Raw genomic sequence first — 22991 nt, 5'->3', positions numbered from 1 at the left:
ATTATGCTCTAAGACAAAAATGCTAACCAGATCTATAGAAATGATTTAAGTATAATTGCCTTAAAGTAATCATTAATTGAAAAGACAATGTGATAACTTCAAAATACTTCAAATAAGAAAGAAAACTTGAAAATCTTGTGTTGTAGTATTAAGAATAATAAACATAGATCTGAGGATTTAAATTTTTATTTATAGGCTTAACACAAAACTATTTTTCTCTGTTATTCTCAATATTGTTTTAAATTATTTGCATCAAGAAACTTTTATGCCCCAGAATTGTGTAAATGGATCATTGAGTGTCTAAGCAGTGTACACCGATAAAGAAATGTATGGTCATGTGAGTTCATATATATTGATATTATATTCTGGTAAACTCTTTGTAATTGCAATCTGTATTAAAACCATCTCAAAGGAAATTAATTTTGTATCTTCAAATGAACTACATTCTGCATCTATAAGTTTGATCCAATTTAAAACTCAACACTTTCAAAAATGTTCTTTTTTAATCCTCACCAGAGAATATGTTTTATTGATATGAGAGGATGGGAGGCAGGGAACAGGAGAGAGAGAGAGAGAGAGAGAGAGAGAGAGAGAGAGAGAGAGAGAGAGAGAGAGAGATCAGTTGTTTCCCCTAAGTGCCCTGATTGGGGCTCGAATCCAAGACCTAGGTATGTGCCCTGACCGAGAATCAAATCCACAATCTTTTGGTGAATGGGATAATGTTCCAACTAACCGAGCCACCTGGCCAGGCTCAACAGATGGTTTGGATCAGCTTCTATGTGCTTGTTGCAGTTCAAGGCATGTTCACTGATGTTATGTCATTGAGTGACCTCGCAGCCCTTTGACCTATTTTACAGATAAGGAAGTGGGAGCTTTCTTAAAGAATTTGGGATGCTGTAAAAGACTGGGTAGCTTATTAACAACATACATTTATTTCTCATAATTCTGAAGGCTGGAAGTCCAAGATCAAGGCACCATAATTCAGTGACTGGTCAGAACCCACTTCTTGGTTCATTGATGGCTGTCTTCTCAATGTTTTTAAATTGTGGAAAGGGCAAGGGAGCTCTCTGGGGTCTCTTTTTTAAGGGCACTAATCCCATTCATGAGGACCCCACCCTCTAAAGGCCCAAAGTCCAAATACCATCACATTTGGCATTGATATTTAATATATGAAATTGAAGATGACAAACATTCAGTCTATAGCAGAAGCTTAGAGGAATAATAAAATGGACATAACACACACATTTTTACTAGCTAGAGACCTGATTCTTGGAACTTGAACTCAAATCCAGTGCTTTTGCCAAAGCTCTACATGTTTAAGGGTAGAAGAGCCCTGGAAGTGGACAAATCTTGTATATTTAAAGAATAATTCACTTAAAATAGATTCTATTTCCCTTTGAGAAAGTTACATAAATCACTAGGAAAAAATAACTTGAGCCAAACTGGAACAACCAACCTATTTGTTGTGGAAACAAATATCCCAATGTTTTAATACACTGACTGGCAATAGAAGGCAGTGGGCCCGAAATAACTTTCCTTTTCCATTGCATATTAAAGTCACCATGAGAAAAATGTTTGCCACACTTTTGTACACTGCAAGCTGTTGTGATAGAAGAAATCATTTATTTTTTTATCTGAATGATTTATTCTTCTCATAATTCAAACAGTGCCATTGCATGATTTTTAACACATGAAGAGAGTTGTAAGAATATTAGATGAAAGATTTATGGCATAACTATTTTTTTCAATCTGAAAAGAAAGAAGGGAACACAGCAGACCCTCCTTATAAATTGAGAGGGCCTCAATGAATGGATTTGAGGGGCAGTGTAATTATAAGGGATTAAGAAGTACATGTTTTAGAGTGGAAAAGCTGGGTTAACTCCCATCTCTATTAATTATTCTAGAGGAAGTTGTGTGTGTTTTTAATGTTCTCTGCTTCAATTTCCTTATGTTTGAAACTTAGAACTAATAAGCTTTAGTATTTCTCACAATATTTAAAGTGAAATGGCATTTTAAGGCAATCTACTGGAAATGTGGATTATATTTTTCAAAGGCTTAATGTCATGATAGCCAGAGACTAGTAGTCAGAGAAAAGGTATTCTATTTTCCTAAACACTTGGAGGTTTGTCTTTAGTTTTAGCTATAGTCTCTGCCACTGAACATGTTTGGAAACATGAATTTCAAATTTGCTTCCTCTTTAAACCATAGTATAACCATTGGCATAGACAACATAATTAGTGGACTCCAGAAGAGAAATCACTGTATCCCCAGGCCCAAGTCTATAATACATATTTAAGCTATTGAATCAATTAAGCAATTTGATATATTTATAAATGTCCACATGGTTTATCAAAGGTATGTTGTTCTATTATATTGCAAGAAGGAAAAGCAGTGGACGTGTTATTTGATTCTTTCCTTCTTGGAAAAAAATAAGTGAGATAGTTGAAAATGAAGTTGGGAGCTTAAGGGACAAGTCTCTTGTGCTGGCCTTGTGTCTGGATGAGTGTTCTGATGGATTCTATTATTTTAAACAGTGTGCCCTACTAAAAGGGGTTTCTAAACTCTCACAACTCAGAGGCCAGCACCGGTAAATGAGCTGATTTTAGTAATCAGCAGAGGAATATTTTTACAGTAGTGGCTCTCTATTTGTAGCTACTTAAGGTTACCATATAGATCCAGCCTCTGTTTCCCTTTCAGATTACAGCTCCCAGACTCTTCTGTGGGGAAATGCTGCCACATCACTGGAGTTAGTCTTAGTGGGACTATCATCCAAAGTGCTTCTTCCTTTGCTAGCCCAGGTGTCAGGCCAATGCATGCACTGCTTCAGAACTTCCACAGAAGTGATTCCGAGGATTGAGTTCAGTGAGCCTGGTGGCTGCATGTCACTTCCTGCTCCCTCAGTTCCTGGGGCTTCCCATTTGGTCTTCCCCAGCACCTGCCTCTTTGAATCTTCCTCCCATCCTGAGAGGTATCCTGTATCCTTCCAATATTCTCTTTTTAACTTTTTAATTTTACATAACTAGAGTAAGATTTTGCTGATGATATTTAAACATCTTGTTTCACCTTGGTTGTCATGGATGTAACTGCTTCATTAAAAATTAGTATTTTTGCAGAAAACTTAAGTACAAGTGATTTGCAGATATCAAATAACTAAAGGATGGGGAAAATAATTATAAATATTGATATTCACAATGAGCTTCCTGGTTACACTTAGAAATTAAAATAGGTATTTTGAAAAGCTGTTTAGAAGGGTATCCAAGATTATATTACTAGGATAATCCTATTGATAAGAAAAAAAATAAGAACTTGGAACAAATAATGTATTAACTAATAAATTATTAATAGTTTTCAAGGTCTAGAACAGATATAATATGAAAAAGGATCTGTATTATTTCCTTGGTGAAGATCAGGCCTTTAAATGAAAAACAATACTTAAAGTGTGAATATCAAATAATCTATTTTTTCTTTTTATAAGTGAGGTTTTTACTTATTTCTGACACTATTTCCCCAATTAGTAAAACACCTAACATGTAAATCTTCATCAATCATATCAAGAATCTGCATTGCAGGCCCTCACTAGATAGCTCAGTTGTTGGTTATAGCACTGCCCTAATATGTCAAGGTGTGGGGTTGATCCCCAGGCAGGGCACATACAGGGATCACCAATGAATGCATAAATAAGTGGAATAGCAAATTAGTGTTTCTCTCCCCCCTCCTCCTTTCTCTTTTTCTCTCAAATCAATTTTTAAAAAAGAACCAGTGCTGCAGATGTGTGTGTGTGTGTGTGTGAATCAGAACTACACACCTGAGCCTGGATATCTCATTAGTACATGTACTGTTATTTCAATCTTATTTCTTCTGGACATTGATATAAACCCCATCCGGTCCTCTGTGTCCCAACCCCAAGGAATATATTATGGTTCCTTTATATGTCCCTCTTACCTTGAGGATCTCTGAGTTCTGGTTTAGGATGGAAATACCTGGAGATTGAAGACTTCTATCCCACCAATGTTACCTTTTTATCTGACGCCTTTTTTTTTTTAATCCCAAAACTATAATTTTGACATTTTGGGATGAAGGTTAGGCTAAGTAACGATTTTGACACCTGCAAATGTTTTCAGTTGGTTATGTTTCCCCAGAATTTACTCTCAGGGAAATACTGATAAGAAATGCAGCTTGTCTACAACCTCCCATCCCAAATAATGTACTCCTAGGAAAGGAAGAGCCAGGCAGTGAAGATTTCCCTTTGAAATGACGTTACACCAGGCAATCAACTGTTTCCAATATGACCTTTATTGAGCAAGGACTGCTGTGACGTTTAGCATCGATCAGCGAAAGGTTGCAAACTGCATGAACTTGCATGTCAACAAGGTTCTCCCATGAAAGAAAGTCCATTTTAAATGCACCAGTGAGGTAAACTTAATTATTCATTTGTAGCTTTCTTAAGGCTAAGAGAGTTCTGTGATTCATTTATGTTTGGCTCAGTTTGTTCTTTGCATTAGACATCTCAAGACATTCCCCCTTGTGAATGACCCCATCCAAAAGTTTAGTAAATAGGCCAATTCCCCAGGTACATACAGTATCATGCATTTGAACCCCCCAAAGACGGAGGAGGGAGCATCCTGAGCTTGCATGCAGTTCCCTCATATTGCACAATGTAAGATACAATGTCTGGAACCCCCATGGGAGAACCCGTTCTATGTTGAAAGCTGTCATTAACATGCATTTTGAAATTGTCGTATGGCTTAACCTTTTGAATAGACTAAAGTGATTAGTCACCCTGGGAGACTTCCTTGACGATGGCGTGTGAAGTGACCTTCTCTACCTTTTTAGAAGACACTAATTTCTCCTCAAAGGTCTCCTCATGCTCTTCGACCTTTTGAGTGACAGTGACAGATTTAGTGATATATTTGGTAGCACCATCGCCCCCTTCACTGGTGATTTTTTCTATCGTTTTGGTCACCATCACTTTCTCCTCACTTTTATCACCCCCCTTCTTTTCATCTGCTGGGCTTAAGTCTAGGCCATTGGTGACAACCCCTTTCTCCTCTTCTCTCCCACTACCTTTCTCTTTTGTTTCCTGCTCTTCCTCCTCCTTCCCTTCCACCTCTCCATTGATGGCTATGTCTTCCTTGGTGGATTCCTTTGAGCCTTGATCACCACCTTCCTCCTTGCTCCCTCCCTCCACTTCTGCTTTCTCCTTCTGCTGCCCAGGCTTCTCCTCCTCTTTGGCACCTTTCTCCACGCTCACCTTTATGGTTTTGGTGATGGTCACCACCTCCTGCATGGCTTCCTCCTTCACTGGGGAAGCAGCTTTCTTCTCTACCACATCTTTCAGCTTTTCCTCCTTTTTCTCTACCTTCTCTTCCTTTTTCTCTACTTTCTCCTCCTTTTTCTCTACCTTCTCCTCCTTTTTCTCTACCTTTTCCTCCTTTTTCTCTACCTTTTCCTCCTTAGGAGATTCCTTTGCTGCTTCTTTCTTTCCTTCCTCCACTTTCCTTTCTTCCCCTTTCTGCTCATCTTTCCCAGCTCCAGCTAATGCTTTTGGCTTCACCTCTTCCACTGGCGATTTTGGCATGGGGGATTTTGGCATGGGAGACTTGGCCTTCTCCTGCTTTTCCACCTTGGCATCTGCCACCAGCTCCACCTTGGTGACTACTTCTTCCCTCTTTTCTTCGGTTTTCTTTTCTTCCTTAGTTTTAACTTCCTCTCCTTCACCTTCTGCCTCTGTCTCTCCTTCTTCCTGCTCATCTTCTTCTTTTTCGCTAGAACCTTCCTTCTCAGACCCCCCTTCCTCGGCTTGGTCTGATTTAGCACCCTCATCTTCCTCCTCCTCTTCTTCTTCTTCCTCCTTGTCTCCCTCTTCCTCTCCTTTAAATTCAGGGGCAGTAGCTTTCACTGGAGACTTTTTGGTTTCTACCATTTTGTCAGCTTCTTGCTCCTCTTCCTTTTCTTCCACCTCTTCTTCCTCCTTTCTTTTCATGGAAACTGCTATTTCCTCTGCAATGGCTGTCAGGGCCTCTTCCATTTCGGACTTCTCATCTTCCACTTTGGTTTCTTCTATGATCTCCTCGACAAATTTGTGTTGGACCTTTAGCTTGGGAGCCTCCACCTTAGTTTTCTGAATCTTACTGGATATTGTGATGGACGGCTGTCGGTATGTATACAGTGGTCCAGTGATGCTTCCTGAAAATGTGCTAAATCTGGTCTCTTCACCTTCCAGCAATTTTCTAAGGAGATAATCAAAGAAGACGAGACATAATTAGAATCACATTGGGCCTTCTGAGCTTCATTACATAATGGGGAATGCAGTAGATACCTCTCAGTAAGAATAATCACATAAATAAAGGATTCCATCAAGTCAGTGTAATACCTGCTATCATTTCTTTGGTATATTTTGTCATACTCAGTAACACATACTCCTGGGCCATTAGACAATCCCTGCTGCAGTAAATGATCACTCCCAATGGCCTAGTAAAACACCCAGCCACCAATTCCCCCGAGCTACATCAGTCTATTTGGTGCAACATGAATATGTTGAAAAGCTCTGTAGTGGGCATAAAAATCTTAGTGATCTTCCTTAGCATTGGAACTTTCAGGATGTATATAAATATCTTTCAGCAAATATAATGTTAAAAAATGTACTTGGCATATATCAGAACTTAGGCTATATCTATCTATCTTTAAAACTCTATCTCTGTCTCTATCATATCTATCTCTTCTCTATCTCATCTATTTATAGCTAAGTGCTAATTTGGGTGCATTAAGATATAAATTGATCTGCAATTTTAATCATAAAGTGTTTTTCAATGCAATTATTCTGCTTTTCTGCAAAGTAAGATAATTCTGTGGGTTCACTTTATTCTTATAAAATTATAATGACCTTATTGGTAATAGAAACACTGTTGAGTCAATTATTTTCTCCTGTGAACTTAATCAACAGCAAGACAATATTAGTTAGTAGACCTATAATCTCTTCTCTTTGTCTGGCTGTATATCTACATCTATAGATGTAAATTTATTTATATTATGACATGTCTATAAATTTATAACTTGAGATCTAAATATTTGTAGATATATATCATACATGACCTATATATAGACATACAATCTATATTATGCAGCCTAAGATAAAATATAATACATCTAAATTATCTATATATATATATATATATACATATATATATACACACATATGTATTCTAATATATTAATTTAAACCTATTCTCAGCCAGATGATGGCAATAGTAAGCTGTAACAGAGACATTGAATGTGTTGGTGTTTGTCCTTGACACTGTAAAATTGAGAAGCTGAAACCACTAGGAAAATGTTAAATACTTAAACTACTAAATATGAAACACTAACATGTTTTTGCTTTAAACATTCGGAAAACACTTTTCACTAAAATAAAAAGTTGACGCGTAAGCATTGAAATTAATCTGAGCTCCTCCCAAGCCCTCTCCTGTAATTCATATCAATTTCAACTCCCGCTTACTCTTTTAAAGCTGTATAAAAAGTGGAGAATTAACATTTGCAATTCTTTAGGATAATTCCTTTTTAATTAGAAAGGCAAGCAGGCACTGATTTAAGACGCCTGAAACCTGCTTGCTTTACCGAAGTGGAGAAGGTTGGGTCAAAGCAACCTCCGCAGTGCGGTACTTGGGTCACGTCCGCAGTGAACACCCTACCTGTACGCAGCGATCTCAATATCCAGAGCCATCTTGACGTTGAGGAGATCCTGGTATTCTCGCAAATGACGGGCCATTTCCCATTTGGTGCCCCGAAGCTCGTTTTCCAACTGCTGGATGGTGTCCTGAAACAGACACAGTCTCCCCATCAGTCACCCCTCAAGGGCAATTTCTTTAGCAAACCACTTGCTCCCCCTCCCCCGCCCCTCCATCCTGAGCTCCTCAGACTCCCTCCAGCTCTGCACCCTTCTCGGATATTGCTCCCAGCCCCTTCCCACGGTTAACAAAATTTAAGGATTCTCAAATATACAAACCCAAAAGGACCAGTAAGACATCTCCTGAGCACATCACTCACTGAACCCAGTGGATTTAGAATACATCTCGGCAGGGAATAAACATGCTTTGGGACCCCCGCCCCCTCCCTGACCTGGCCCTTCCCATCTGAGCCATTTGGGCTGAAGCTAATTTTCAGAGTTCCACCGATCGCGCTGGAAAAAGCAGAGGACACATGCTTTTCTGCAGAAAGTTATCTTAAAGTTGCTGCTTTGTCACATACCCGAATGCATTCCTCCTATTTTAAAACGTGCAAGTGTGCAAAGCTAGATCCGCCCAGGACAAGAAGCACGTTTTGAAAAGAGGCCAAGTGCTCTTAGGAGCTGGTGATGGTGGGAGGGTGGGGTGTGGAGAGGGTGGGTGGGGGCGCGGACGCTTTGCGCCTCTAACTTGGGTGCGCGAGCTCGCGCAAGCGCTGGCAGGCAGTCCCCGGGGAGCGGGCGGGGGGCGCGTGCCCGGGCGTCGGGGGCGCGCGGGCGCTGGCGCTGGCGCAGGGCTGGCCGCGCAGCCGCGGTAGGTCCCTACCTGGTAGCTGCTGAGGTCGTGGTTGTGGCGCTCCTCGATGTCGCTGAGCTGCCGCTCCAGGGACTCCTTGGTGCCGCGCACCGACTCGAGCTCGATGCTCTTGGACTGCAGCTGGCGCCGGTACTCGGCGATCTCTTCCTTGGCGGAGCGGATGGCCTCCTTGTTCTGCTCGGCCGCCTCGGTGAGCTTGGCGTAGCGGCACTTGAACCACTCCTCGGCCTGGTGCATGTTCTGGTCTGAGTGGCACTCGAGCTGCGAGCGGATCTCCTTCAGCGCCGCCGAGATGTCCGTCTTCAGGTAGTCTTTGCGCTCCACGGTGATGTGCGACGCCTGGATCTGGGCCAGCAGGTCGGCCACCTCTTCTTCGTGGTTGCTCCGCAGGAAGGCCACCTCGTCCTGCAGCGACTGCACCTTCTTGTCCAGCTCCACCTTCACCAGCGACGCCTCCTCGATGTCTTTGCGCAGCGCGCGGATGGCCGCCTCGGTGTCGTCGCGCAGCCGCGCCTCCTCCTCGAAGCGCTCCTTGAGCCGGTGGATGTCTTCCTCCAGGTGGTCCGAGTCCAGCTGCACCTGGGCCTTCTCGTGGTTCACCGCCTCGAGCGTGGCGCGCAGCTCACGGATCTCCTGGTCGTAGGCGTCGCCCAGCTGGGCGTGCGACGCCTGCTTCTGCCGCAGCGCCTGGATCTCCGCCTCGATCTCCTTGTTCTGCTGCTCCAGCGAGTGCACTTTCTCGATGTAGCCCGCGAAGCGGTCGTTCAGCCCCTGCAGCTGCTCCTTCTCGTTGGAGCGGGACAGGGACAGCTTGTAGTCGCCGCCCGTGCCCGCGGCCGAGACGCCGTTGAGCAGGGACGAGGACTGGCTGAAGTCGAGGCTGCTCTCGGCGGAGCTGAGCATGGCAGAGCTGTAGGCGAGGCGCGGCGCCAGCGCGCTGCGCCGGTAGGAGGAGGACGCGGTGCTGGGCGAGCTCCGGGACCATGACTGCGAGCGGAAGCCGCTAGACGGGGAGCCGCTCAGGCGGCTGAAGCTGGAGCGGGTCTCGGTGACCCGCCGGTAGGCGGACGGGTTGCCCAGCGAGTCCAGCGTGTAGCTCATGGTGGGAGGCCTCGGGGTGTGTGGCTGTCACCGCGCTCTGCCGGCCCCGGAGCAGCCCATTTATAGCCGCGGCGGCGGGTCCCGGGCTGCGGCCCCGCCCCGCGGAGGCGGCGGCCGAGGAGGCGGGGACTGCGGGAGCCTGGCCCGGGTAGGAGGGTAAGGGGGGTGGGGGGGGGGAGGATGTATAGACAGCCCAGCAGTGATTCAGTGCCGGCTCCTCCGGGCTCCACGTGGGCCTGTGTGGCACCGGACCCCGGACCCCAACTGCCGCTCTGGCCCAGTCCCCTCCCACCCCTCAGTTCTCCCTGAGTCCCAGACCCCTGGTCTCCCTCGAGCCCCCTGCTCCCCTCCTCCTTAGTCTCGGATTGCATTTGTCATCCTTGGTGCCGGGATCCTCAGAATGCCCTTTCTTTGTCTTTTCATTCTCCCGCCCTTAGGGCAGCTTTCCTCTCCCCCACCCCCTGACCACCTTGCTTTTTTTCCTTAGCCCTCTGCACTCTTATCCCCGCTGCAGCTTTCATCTTTTATCCATCACTTTTTTCTTCACCCATTTTTTTTTTCTTTCTATGCACCATCACTTTCCCCTCTTTTGGGGATCTCTTCGCCCTCCCACTTTAAGGCTTCTTTAAGTCCCACTCTCTCTGCCCTTCTCTGAGCCCTCCCCTCCAGGACTTTTTCCTGGCCATTCTGTCCTTCTCCCTTCCCCCTTCTTTGTTCCCCCCCACCCCCCATTTCCCTTGGCGTCCCTCCCCCCCTTCTCCCTCCCTCTCCCCACTCTTCCTCTTAAAGCAGACTCAGAGGAGCGAGTTAGGACTAGAAGAAAAAAAACACACAAAAAGATGCTGAGGAACGATCGGCCTGAAGGCTTCGGGAAGGGGACAAAGAGGACGCATGGGCCGGGGTAGTTATTTGTATTAAAAGGGAGATGTGACGCTATATTTCGCTTAACGTTTGGGGGACGTCCGCAGCTTCCGCGGGGGCAGAAGGTAAGGCGCTTGTGCTCGCTATGGCGCCGTCAGCACCACGGACAGCGCCCAGGCCGGAGCGCGCAGGCATTGTGCCGCCGGGGGGCTTGTCCCCGGCATTGCCTGTCAGGCTCTCCAGTGTGGGGGTTTCCTTCCTCTTCTCTCCCCTCATTCCCTCCAGCACCCACAAAGATAGTTAAAACCAGTTTCTAGTGACTTTGTTTGCCGGAGTCAAGCTGGAATCGCACACTAAGATTTCTCTGCAATGCAGGGTTGGCACCATGAGCCGATTGCAGATTTTGAAAACAACTAAAATTCATGAAACTTGCAGGCCAGTTTGAGTTTTCTAACATGATAGATGCATGAAATTCAAGAGGGCCTTCCATTTGAAGGTCAACTATTCCTTGGAAAGGGGAATGTGAAATCTGCTGAGATGAAAAGTCCGGGGAAATATAGTTTATAAGTTTGAACACAAAGCATTGCCTTGTCATCTTTCTGTCCAGTACTCTCTACTGGTAACTGCGGTGATTGGAAAGCATATGAATTAATTTAAAATTAATTTAAAAATTGTCAAACAGATTCAGCACAACCTTGAGTAAAACCAGATATTTTTTCTTCATTTAAAGTGTATTATATTTCCTTATTTAGATTTTAATGACTAATTGGGAAAAGATTTTTCCACACCTCTCAGCATGTTTCTTTAAACAAGGAATCTACACAGACTTCTTGCTGTCTGGTGCACTGCTAACTGTTAACATGTCTTCTGGGGGGGTTATTCAGGGTAAAAAAGTTCAGATTACTTTCAGGCAAAGTGAGGAGCCATAGGCAGGACTCATGACCGTATTTGCTGGGACAACAGGCAGAATGATGGCGGAGGAGAAGCCACTGCTTGTGAAAAATAGAGACTGCAGACTTAATGTTTTCACAGTGTGCTTTCTCTCGGCCTTGTTTTATTAAGTGATAAGGTCATGCCAATCAGTGAGTAATCAGAAAAGGCCTGGATTTCTAAAGATTTTTGTTTTTAGATTTTATTTCTATAAGATCTCTTGGCCCACTTATACTTTAAAATTGCAGGGGTTAGTTGAGGGAGTTACTTTTGATTCATTAATGCCAAACTGCAGTATTGCAGGCCGTGTGGGGGAAGATGGTTCTAGTTTTCTGAGTGATGGGATGGTTCTCTTTCCGGCAAAGAGAGCCCATGTCTCAAGCTATTGGGAGAGACAGATGACAGAATGAGGGGGCTGACCTGTGAATATTGTAAAAACAGGGTTTTCTGGTTTCAGATAGAAAAAGAAAAAAAAAAAAAAAAAAAAAAAAGCCCTGTCTTTTGGTTCAGTTCTGCCAGTCTCCTGACTGGACTCTGAGAAAGATGTGATCAGATAAGGTCCAAATGCTAATTATGCAGTGATTATGCTTTGGTTACTTATTACTTTCTACTTTTACGTAAAAGAAAAAAATAATAAAAGCCTTTGGTAATTTCATGGTGCATATGTACTTAAAGTACTTTAGGTAAAAGGAACAAATGGTTAACGGGCAGGCTGCTGCTGTTGGTTTTCTTCAGATCTTTGAAAATGCAATGACTCTGCATAGAGATATTTATAAGGAAACACATGTCTAACTTCACAATTAGCCCGTTTTGCCTTGTATCGAAACTAGCTCAGGAATTGTTAAGCTTCCAACGGGTTACAGAAGGAGGAAAACATTGCATACAAACAAAACAACAGCCGATTACTCGAGCTAAATTCAGTGAGTGTCTAGACTCCATAGCTTGAAATTGTAACTTCAATGTCATACGCAGTACATTGTTCAGTCTGACCACAACTGGATAATGCAGAGTTATAACAGACACCTTACTAAGGAAAAAAAGTTCTTATAGCTTAAAAAATGATGGATCTAGTTCCACACTTACCAAAATGTTTTATTTTTGTATTAGAATTTTCACTTTAATCACTATTTTTGAAGGTGACTTGAAGGTTATGCTCATTTGTAAATGTATTATAAGAACTTTAAAAAAATCTATAACATTTTTTCCATCTTTGTCTCATATTTTTGTAGAACATTTATCATGCTAATATTTTTCGTAGAAAGAAATGTAAAGCATTGCATTTATATTTTTTACCCTGATGACAATAAGGCTATGGAATCTTCTGAAAGTATTAACAAGAAAGGGAAAAAGCATAAGGATTTATTTGAATTTATAGCACTGTTGAGTTTGACTCTAATACTTTTATAATTTATTTAAAATAAATAATCACACATATGATTTAGCTACAAATTTAGAATTATACATTTATAATGAAATTATATCTTGATTATCGTCCCGTAAGTTACAGTGTGTTTTGAATCACTTTCTAGGGAAATACAGAGCATACTGCGTGTTCCTTCAGCAGATGAAATGAAAATGTTAACTTTGTAGTTAAGAGATAACTATTCTGAAGTCTTAAAATAATGGCAAAATATCCTTTGCATAAGGGGCTTGTTTATATGGGCTTATTGGGTCCAAGAATACTGTTAGAAAAATGAAGAGTTGGGCATTTTCTTCCTTCTTCCTATATTGTCTTTACATTTTAAAATATTCACTTTTGATACATAAAAATACGAAGATGGGATGTGGGAGCCAGGCAGCAAGCAAAAAGCTCTGGACAAAAGACACCACTGTCAAGTTAGTAGGTTGAATCTAAGATTAGATGATCTTACTTCCTCCCAATTTACTGTGCTGCCTGAAACCTGATCCTTTTGCCTGGGATCTGATGTTAGAACTCATGAGGAACAATTATAAACCAAGCCTCTGCTGATTAGCTAAGGGGTTGATGTAGGGAGCTAGGAACTTTGTCAGCTGGAGAGGGACGATGAAGAAAGTGAAAACTAGAATTCGTATTTCTACTTGAGCCTCGGTATGTCAAACTTTGAAAGCAGCTTTGACTTTTGTTCTTTTTTATTTCAGGTTATTGAAAGCAAAATAACAATATTCTCAGGGAAGAAAGGCTGTGGTTTTTTTTTTTTTTTTTTTTTTTTTTTTCCAGGAAATTGGAATATACGTATCCTTATTGTCTTTAATTAAACCAAGTCCATTTGAACCTCAGTGTTCTTTTTCTAATATTAACCACTGAAGTGGTGTTTGTTTCCCTTGCCAACATTTTTATTCATCGGATACTGCTTTATATTTCTGCCAGTGGCAGTTTTTAGAAAAAGTGAACTGAAGTATTAAAAAAAATTAAAAACTTTTCATAATTTTATGTTATTCCAAACATAAGCTTAGTCAGTTTTGATATCTTATATTTGAAAAATTCATGTTTTAAGGAGGAAAGATTTTGCTTTCAGCTTTAACATAGCCTGAGTTTTCTTTTTTTGCTGTGTAATGCCTTCACTCCGCCACCTGGAATCAGTTCGGTAAAAGCCAGAGGAGGAGGACTTAGAATTAAAAAAAAGAAAAGAAATTAAGATGGCCCTTTTAAAAAGGGATTCTAAAAATAAAATTCAGTAGGTGCATAATAAAAACAGTTCTGCTGTCTTAATTTTCAGCATGATTTTAATTGGACACGCTGGCTTTATCTGTAAAGGGGCAGATCCTGAGATATGCACTCAGATCTCTAAAACCCTGCATTGCTCATAACTTTGCAGCAGTGCAGGCATGGAATATTTACAGCATGTTTTATCCCAAGCGGACGAAGGCCTGACTTAGCAAGGGACATAATGATTTTATTAGGAACTCTTAATGAAAATGAGCTTTGTAAAACCAGAGCAGATCAATGATCTATTACCTTCCAACCAAATTTCTGAGGAAAGCTAAACCCAAGGACGTAAAACACAGTCAGAAAAAAGCCCCAACTAATAATAAAGAGTCATTGTCCAGGGCTGGGTTCTTTTTTCACGATCTCGGCGATTTGGAGAAACAATGTTGTTTCAGAATCCTCTGAACATGGGCTCATGCTCGGAACTCTCTCTCTTTACTTAGATGGCCATGCACATTATATAGTTTAGAATATTTTTATTGACTTATTATATTTTTTGTTAAAACTAAGATGCTTCGTGTGGCAATTTACGAAGTGCAGAGAAACAGTTAAATATTTTTTTCTAGCTTTTTTCTCTGTAATTTAAATGTAGATGGATCTTTTTATCATATATAATTCCATACCCTGCTTTGTAAAATAACTATATCCAAGTATGCAACTTGCTGTCTTAGAAGAAGGAATGCAGTCCTGTTTGCCATGAGACATGAGTTTCAGCCAACGAGTTGACTTTCACTTTCCTCTATAAGAAAGTATTTTAGGACCCTTTAGATCAAGAATGGTAAAATAATAAGAACAATTGCTGATATAATGAAAATGATGCTGGATTAAGAAAGCCTAAATGGGTCTGTGGATTAATTTCTCTCTTTCTGTCTATGCTTCTTTCTTTCCTTGCATTATTGAGAGCAGTGTCTTTGTGAAGTTGAAGGTGGTGGTATGACAGTCAGAAGTGGTGACCGACCTGTAAGCTGGCCGAGTCAGGCGTGAATTCTGTGTTTCTTCACATTTAATTGTACTCTGAATCCCAAAGCCATCACCATCACCATCACCATTGGATATTACATGTGAATAACACTTGACAGCAAAGAAGCAAAACGAATAGAAAAAACCCCCACCTGGTAGCACAGGTAGTAGACAAGTAGAATGCAAATTATTTCCATTTTATAGTTAGTAATATTAATTGAGAGATTTGTGCACAGTCACCCATCAGGTAAGTGGGGAAAGATGGGACCAGAGCTCATATATTCTGATACAAGTGCTTATTTATTTATTTATTTATTTAAAATATATTTTATTGATTTTTACAGAGAGGAAGAGTTAGAAACATCGATCAGCTGCCTCCTACACACTCCCAACTGGGAATGTGCCCGCAACCAAGGTACATGCCCTTGACTGGAATCGAACCCGGGACTCCCCAGTTCTCAGGCTGACTCTCTATCCACTGACCCAAACTGGTCAAAGCAAGTGCTAATATATATATATATATATATCCTTTAGTAGGGCATCAAAGGGCAGTCTCAATCAGCATGATTAAAAAAAAAGTAGGCAGATTTTAACAATATAATGTAACTGGTATTTATTATTAGGTGCCTATCACTATGCCAAGACTTCACTGGATTGTCTGATTTAACCATCACAGTCCTTTAAGATGGCACTATTATTACCCCAGTTTGTAGAAAAAGCAACTGAGCATTCAGGCACCTAGCGGCTCAATTTCACACGCTAGGAAATAGTGGAGTTGAGTTGTGAACTCCACATAAAAATTGGGCTCTAGAGGGAGGATGACCCTTCCCATGGTGTGCACTGCCTTGAAGGCCACACAGTCAATCTTAAAGATGTTATTTCAATGCTAATAGTTTCCTGTCAGGTCATATAAAAAAATCCAGGACATATGCTATGCATCCCTTTTTTTTTTTTCTAGTTATATAAAAAAGAAAACATTTAAAAATTTTCTCAAATGAACGTTATTTCTTGGTATGTAAGTTTATTAAAGATATTTAAAAATGAAAACTTGAAATTACTTGTCTTTGTTATTTTTTCACCCCAAATTAATGTTCTATATAATTTGAAGGACATCCAACTCATTCATTCTAATTCTGGATTTGTAGATAATTATCTCGAGTCATTCATCTATTATTTAATCTGGTATTTATCATTCATGTTTACAGGTACTTTTGGTTTAGTTTTTAGATTTTAATTTGTATTATACATTAATTTGTCATCATAACATTCATATGAATATATCTATATATTTATTTACATTTAACTTTTAAAGAAAACCTTTTAATCATTATGTGTTCACAATTTTTAGTAGATGTGAAACTCTTCAAACTAAATCCACTCTGAGAGATCCATTAATAAGCAATGAATCTTGGCAGAAGAAACAGCTTGGCCTGCAGTATTCATCAGGGAAGGTTTACAATGGGATGGCTGGCAAGGAAGCAGCTTTTTAAATCTATTAAAACAGTGAAGAGACAGTCATGAATAATTGTGAGTCTCTTGATCCTCTATTTTATATGCTAAAATCAGGGTTATGTGACCATATGTACATAGATTACCTGGAGACAAGTCAGCCCAAACTCATTTTTGTCATTTATGGGATCAAGTGCTCTGACTCACCCATATTTTCATTCGTAAGGCTTCTGCTTTATCTGAGAGGGTCAAGGGAGAGAATTGCTCCTCATAGTTTCCTGAACAAAGTTGACCTTGAAAAGAAATAGCATGTATCTTATATTAGTCATGATAATAACCAGCTTCTGGATTTGAATTACATAAAATTATTAAGAACTGAATGTCTAATGAGGAAAATCCTTCCTTAGCCGCTGTGACTCATTTAATATAATTTGCTATGTGTTCTCCTGCCTCCTGGTAGCCTACAGGATCCTAGCTTTCTGCCTTGCTCAATATACTTTGGAAATGTGATGCCTCCTTGGAAACTCATAACATTGACATTGTGTGCCTTCTTGAATGAAGGGCATGCTCATGCCACGATGGAGTCAGGCTTTTGTTGAAGATCCCAGATCATGTTGATGGGAGCTTCTGTTTCCGGGTTCCCCGGCTCCTTTGAACTTTCATGACCTGGTCCTAGGAAAACTCCATTTCTCCAAATCCTTTCCATTTTCCCCTACATACAAATTCTTTCTCTAAGGTCCTGAAGCTCAGTGTTTGTGGTCTAATCAGGTGCTACCATGCACTGCATATTAAACAACATCACCATAATTTGACTAAGCTTAAAATTCTCAGTGGCAGATACCAAGTCTTAAACACCTTTGTGTGTCTCACAAATCCCAATCCATATTTGTTGTGCGAATAAGCAGAGGAAATCCTACCTTTTCACCTAAAACTTTTCAACAAATACTAGTCTTTTCAGTATCAGGCACTGTGTTGGATATGGAGGAATTTCATGTATTGAATACCCAGCTTGGACGAACACATTCTAATGGTTGATCTGGGCAAATAAAGACAGAGTTACCATGCGGGAACTATGGAGGTGCTGCCTCTGGCTATGCTAGAGATAAACTGTGTATCATGGAGCATAGAGGATGAGCAAGTAAACCAACTGGCGAGAAGGGTGGAAGAACGTCAGGGAGAACTTTCTGAAGGAGGTGACACCTGAGTTGAGTTTTGAGGTATAAGTAGGACGTGCCCAGGTGAAAGAGAGGAGACAGCAACCAAAGGCCTCAAGGTGAGGTTCAGGAAAACACAGCACAGCAAGTGACGATGATAAGGTGGCAGGGTGGGGGTCACGCGGCTTCTGCTGGAAAGGAGGTGTGTAACCCAGGCTAGCAGGATGAGGTCATGTAGCACAGGCTGGAGAAAGGGAAACGCACAGTCCAGGTGGGAGAGAGGGGACCTATAGCCCAGGAGAGAAAGAGGGCCTTGAGTCAAGGTCGACAAGATAGGGGACCTGTAGCCCAGGCTGCAGACAGAAGCAGAAGAGAGATCTTGGAAAGCTTCCTATGTCATAAGAGGACTTTGACCTTTATCTTATAACTGAGTAGAGGCAATGAAGCATTCAAGAAATAAAATTGTGGGAAGGTATAAATTAAGAAAGATGGGTAAGGAGAGGAAGGGGCTAGAATAGGAAGGACATAGTTGGAGGAAGAGGTAGAGGTGATGTCATCCCTTGGCTGTAACAAATTGTCACAAACTTGGTAGCTAAAAAGAACACACATTTATTATCTTACAGTTCTGGAAGATGAAAGTCCGAAATCAGTCTTATGTCTTACTGTGCTAAAATCAAGGTGTAGGCAGAGCTACATTGCGTTTGAAGGTTCTAGGAGTGAATCTGTTTCAAAGTCAGCAATGTAGCATCATCTCTTTTCTCTGGCCTCTGCTCTGTCTCACATTTTGTTCTCATATCCTGATCCTCCGCTCTTTTCTTCTAAGACCCTTGTGGTTACGTTGCCTCTAGGATAATCTCCCCATTTTAGGATCTGTTTTAGTTTGCTAAGGCTGCCATAACAGAAACCACAGTCTAGAGGTTTTAAATAACACACATTTATTTTTTCACAGTTCTGGAGCCTGGAAGTCTGAGACCAAAATGTTTATAGGTTTGGTTTCTCCTGAGGCCTTTGTCCTTGGCTTGGAGATGGCCACCTTCTCCTCGTGTCTTTTCATGGCTGTCCTGTGTCTGGTATCTCTCTTTTCTGTGTTTTCTCTCTTCTCTCTCCTCTTTTTATAAGGACACCAGCCAGATTAGATTAGGACCCCTCTTAATAGTCCCATTTTAACTTAATTACCATTTTAAAGGCCTTATTTTAATACAGTCTTATTCTGAGGGCATCGGTTTTTTGTGGGGGAGGGAACATAATTTAGACTATCATCAAGTTGAATCATCAAAATCTCTCTTGCCATGTCAGGTACCATAGTCACAGTTGTGGGGAATAGGATGTGGACATATTTGGTGAGGGGCCATTATTCAGGTTAAGGCATTCCCCCTCGATATATATTATGGGAGGAAAACCAAGTTTAGGGTTAGAGGAAGAGGAAGTTGGACCACATTGAACACACTGAATCTGGGGAGTCTGTGAGGCAACCAAGTGGGGAGTTTTCCAGGTGGCTGGCTTTCCTTGTCTAATAGGGAAGGTCCTACTCTCCAATCTGTAGGACAAACTGCCCATCCAAGTTTATTCCTTTCACTTACACAGCAGCAATAATAAGGATACTTACTTCATTCCAGGGTTTTGATGATTACTAGTAAGTGCCATACTGTATGTAAAGTGCTAGTGCCTTTGACAGTACTCAATAAATGATATCTGTTGCTACTATTATTATGATGATTACTCACTTGACCTCCACAGTGCTTGGCACAGCACTGGGCAGGATAGGTGCACCCATGCACCAGGAAAGATTAAAGACACGTATGTTCAAAAACTCATCCATGAAGAGGCATAGACTTGTCAGAGAGACAAGCATTTGTTCTTGTTGAAAGAAAAGCAAACTGATGTGCTTTAACTCACCAGGTTTGGCAGCAATAAAGAACTAAGATGATTATAAACCTATTCAATCAAAGTGTTGTTGGATGCTTGATTTCAGGCAAATATTTCAATGTTAATACAACACAAAACTTTATATTTTCAAATGCCCCAGTATGTGAATATATTTAATAGGATACATGCTCCCTTCTTCATTATCCCTGCCCCCCCTCCCCCGACCCAGGGCAGACAACTCCCTTTTGTTTTCTTTTTGATTTCCATTCCCTCTTTTCCCACCAGTTTTAAGAGCTACAATGTTGACTTATGATGAAAAGAACATATATTTTTGTAAATGTGCACTCAGCCTTCAATACAGCTCAAATCTTTGGGCTCAGGGACACCAATGATGTGTCTGGCAAAGCACAAAGTAGAAGTTCTATCAACCTAGATACAGGAGAGGAAGCCTCTGGGTGACATGAAGTGGAGTAGTCTGGAACTTTACCCACAAAAGGATCCCTAAATCCAAATCCTACCTCACCAATTCCCAACTGTGTCAATTTAGACATAGCCGTCAATTCCTTCCATTCATCGTTTTCTTCATCTTTACGATGAAAGTAATATGACAGGGATAATATTAGTATCTTCTCTTAAGTTGTATGAGAGCTATGCTCAACAAATGGTAACTATCATTAGATTAGCACTTTCTTTATATTTAGGCTTCTAAAACTTAGCAAGTGTTTATTGAGTTCCTACTGTGTCCTTGGCATATTTCTGTAAACATCTTGCTTAATATTTATATCTGCCAAGTGAGATGATTTTATATGTCTCTTTTAAAATGTATATATTTTAAAAAATATATTTTTATTGATTTCAGAGAGGAGGGGAGAAGGAGAGAGAGAGCTAGAAACATCAGTGATGAGATTCAATAATTAATTTGCTGTTTCCTGCACACCCCCTAATGGGGATTGAGCTCCTGACTGGGAATGGAACCAGTGACCTCCTGGTTCATAGGCTGACACTCAATCATTGAGTCATACCATGGCTCGCTCGCTCTCTCTCTCTCTCTCTCTCTCTCTTTAAAACAGGATACTGAGACATGGAGGTCGTATAAATGGTGAAAAGGTTCTTTTTTTTTTATCACAATACAAGTATTGAATATAATCAGTGAATTTTTTAAATTAGTGTAAATCCTAATTTCCTTGCTAAAATAACAATTGAATTTTTATTCATTCTGAGTGCTTAAGTTTATGCATTTCAGATCTTTAATTTACAGGCAGATCCTAGCAATATGTGAGAGTCAGGTAAAATTTATAAATACATTTGAACAAAAATAATATGGTGGTAAAAAAAGTTATTTATCACAGCAGGCTTCATATGAAAATATCTGACAGACAGCTTATTATTTTATTGGCAAGCTGCTAAGGCTCCAGAAAAGGATTAGAAAGTCATCTTTCCCAATGTCATTTGTCTAAACTATTAATTATCAGAACACTCAGAAATCTCCTGTGCTTGCCAAGACCTTTTCTCTTCTGAAATTTTTATAATCAGAAAAAATGCTGTAATGTGCAAGTCTGAATGCAAATTGCCCCTTATTTAATTACATTATGGGTGTAAATTACCCCCAGTGCCAAACATTTCTGTCCTGTGTTGCAATTATGTCTCCCGGTGCATGTTGAAATTTTGTAGTGGCAACACATGTATAATAGCAATAATTATGAAAGCCGCTTTCAATGTGCAGCTTAATTTAACATCTAGTTTCATGATTCTATATTTGAAATGTAATATTCAACCCTGTCAATCTTTCATCAACATCTAAATCTAAGCGGTTCTTCTGTTCACAACTTCAGGAATAAGAAGTGACTAAGTTGTCACATGCAGAAACTCAGGCTCTGGGAATCAATGATAGGATAGCATTGGCAGGTCAGGTGACCTTGAACTTCTCTTGACTTTTATTTGCTCATCTGTGAAGTGGGGATAATTAAAAGAGACTACCTTTTCCAAGGATAAATGAGACATTGCATATTAGGTGCAAAGGTTAAGCTGATGTGTCAAGAAACCCAATATGAGAGGGATTAAAAGAACATAGAAACTTATTCCTCTTTTCTGTACCAATTCAGGAGGCTAGGTAGCCTGATCTGCTCCACATAGTCATTATGGGGAGTTCCTGGCTCCTTGAGACTTGTTTCTTTCTGCTTGCTAAGGCGAGGTCTTCATCTGTATGGTCAAAGTTGGGTTTCTGGCAAATCCATGTTCTAACTCACAGGAAGAGATAAGAGTGGCCGGCTCTTTTAAAACTCATTCTGAAAGAGACAAACATCACTTCTGCTTACATGCCGGTGGCAGGAACAGTCATACAGGACAAGTAGCTCCAGGGTTGCTGGCAAGTACAGTCTCCGGCTGGGCAGCCAGGGGCCCAGCTACAACTCTATTACTGTAAGGAGGGAATATATAATATATTAGTAGATAAATAACAGTCTGTGTTATAGATATGGCTGTTAATGTGCTCCTAAGGTGAAAGTAAATTAATGTTATTTGAACTTCTTCCATGCCCTAGCTGTGCACACACTGTTTTAGTATCTCAATAGAGCTACAAAGTAGGTATCATTATCCCACATAGGAAAGTAGAACTTCAAAGATGTTTTGCCCTCTAGCCAAGTTCAAAGGGTTCATATGGCAGTGGCGGGATTGAAAATGCATCTATCTGATGCCAAAGCAAGGTGCTCTCCAACACAGCAGGGTTGCAAAAGTGAGACTTTAATGAATGGGGTGAACCAGATGGCCCCGGGTTTAGAGTTCTCATATGATGCATTCTTGAATGCTTCCTCCATGACTTGGCTTCTACCCAAATTCTGCCCACTGGACCAGAGCTCCACTTCTGCTTCATCCCGAAGACCTGGCTGCCTCTTCTCTCATCTTCTGTAGGTTCCTCTAGCACTGCAGTTGATATCAGAGGACTTGGCCATTATATGGCTCCTATTTTACATCCCACATGTGAACAAACCTCACCACTGCAATGGAACTTCCGGCTCCTTAAAGGAAAAGATCTCTCCTTAATCTTTGCTGAATCTTCCGCACTTCCTCCCTCACCCTTGCACAATGAGTGCTTTATGAATAGACATGCTGAGTTCAACAAAATCAAAGAGAGTGTCAGAGTTATGATTCCCTAGTCTCAGAAAAACCAGGGTTTTGACCCTTGTCTGTCCTTTGCCTTTTGATTGGCAACTTGGTTGGATTTGCTTACATTTAGATTTTGGCTTCTTTACCTTTTGAGCACTCACTTGGGAACTCCTTCTGAAAGGAAGCCAAGAGTAGAGGTCAAACAAAGTCAAAACCAAAGTTGGCAAAAGCCAGGAATTATGGCCTTTTCAGATGTCTGATTTGCAATGAAACGTTTGGCTTCTCTCCATATTTCTGCTTATCAGCCATATTAATGAAGATGGTATACAGCCACATCACCTTTGC

The 22991-nt window shown here is 41.1% G+C and overlaps 1 protein-coding gene across 1 annotated transcript; it reads right to left on the bottom strand.

The window, feature by feature from the left end:
* Positions 1 to 4275: 4275 nt before the first annotated feature.
* Positions 4276 to 9768, bottom strand: NEFM (neurofilament medium chain). The gene is made up of 3 exons (XM_036450394.2): positions 8547 to 9768; positions 7689 to 7813; positions 4276 to 6230 (listed from the first exon to the last, which is right to left on the bottom strand). Exons 1-3 carry the CDS (start codon positions 9636 to 9638, stop codon positions 4772 to 4774), a joined length of 2676 nt encoding a protein of 891 aa, XP_036306287.1. The 5' UTR covers positions 9639 to 9768; the 3' UTR covers positions 4276 to 4771.
* Positions 9769 to 22991: the final 13223 nt, after the last annotated feature.

This window comes from Pipistrellus kuhlii, unplaced genomic scaffold, assembly GCF_014108245.1.
Source record: "Pipistrellus kuhlii isolate mPipKuh1 unplaced genomic scaffold, mPipKuh1.p scaffold_m20_p_21, whole genome shotgun sequence".
In the NCBI taxonomy this organism is placed as follows: Eukaryota; Metazoa; Chordata; class Mammalia; order Chiroptera; family Vespertilionidae; genus Pipistrellus; species Pipistrellus kuhlii.
This window is presented reverse-complemented; position numbering and strand designations above follow the sequence as displayed.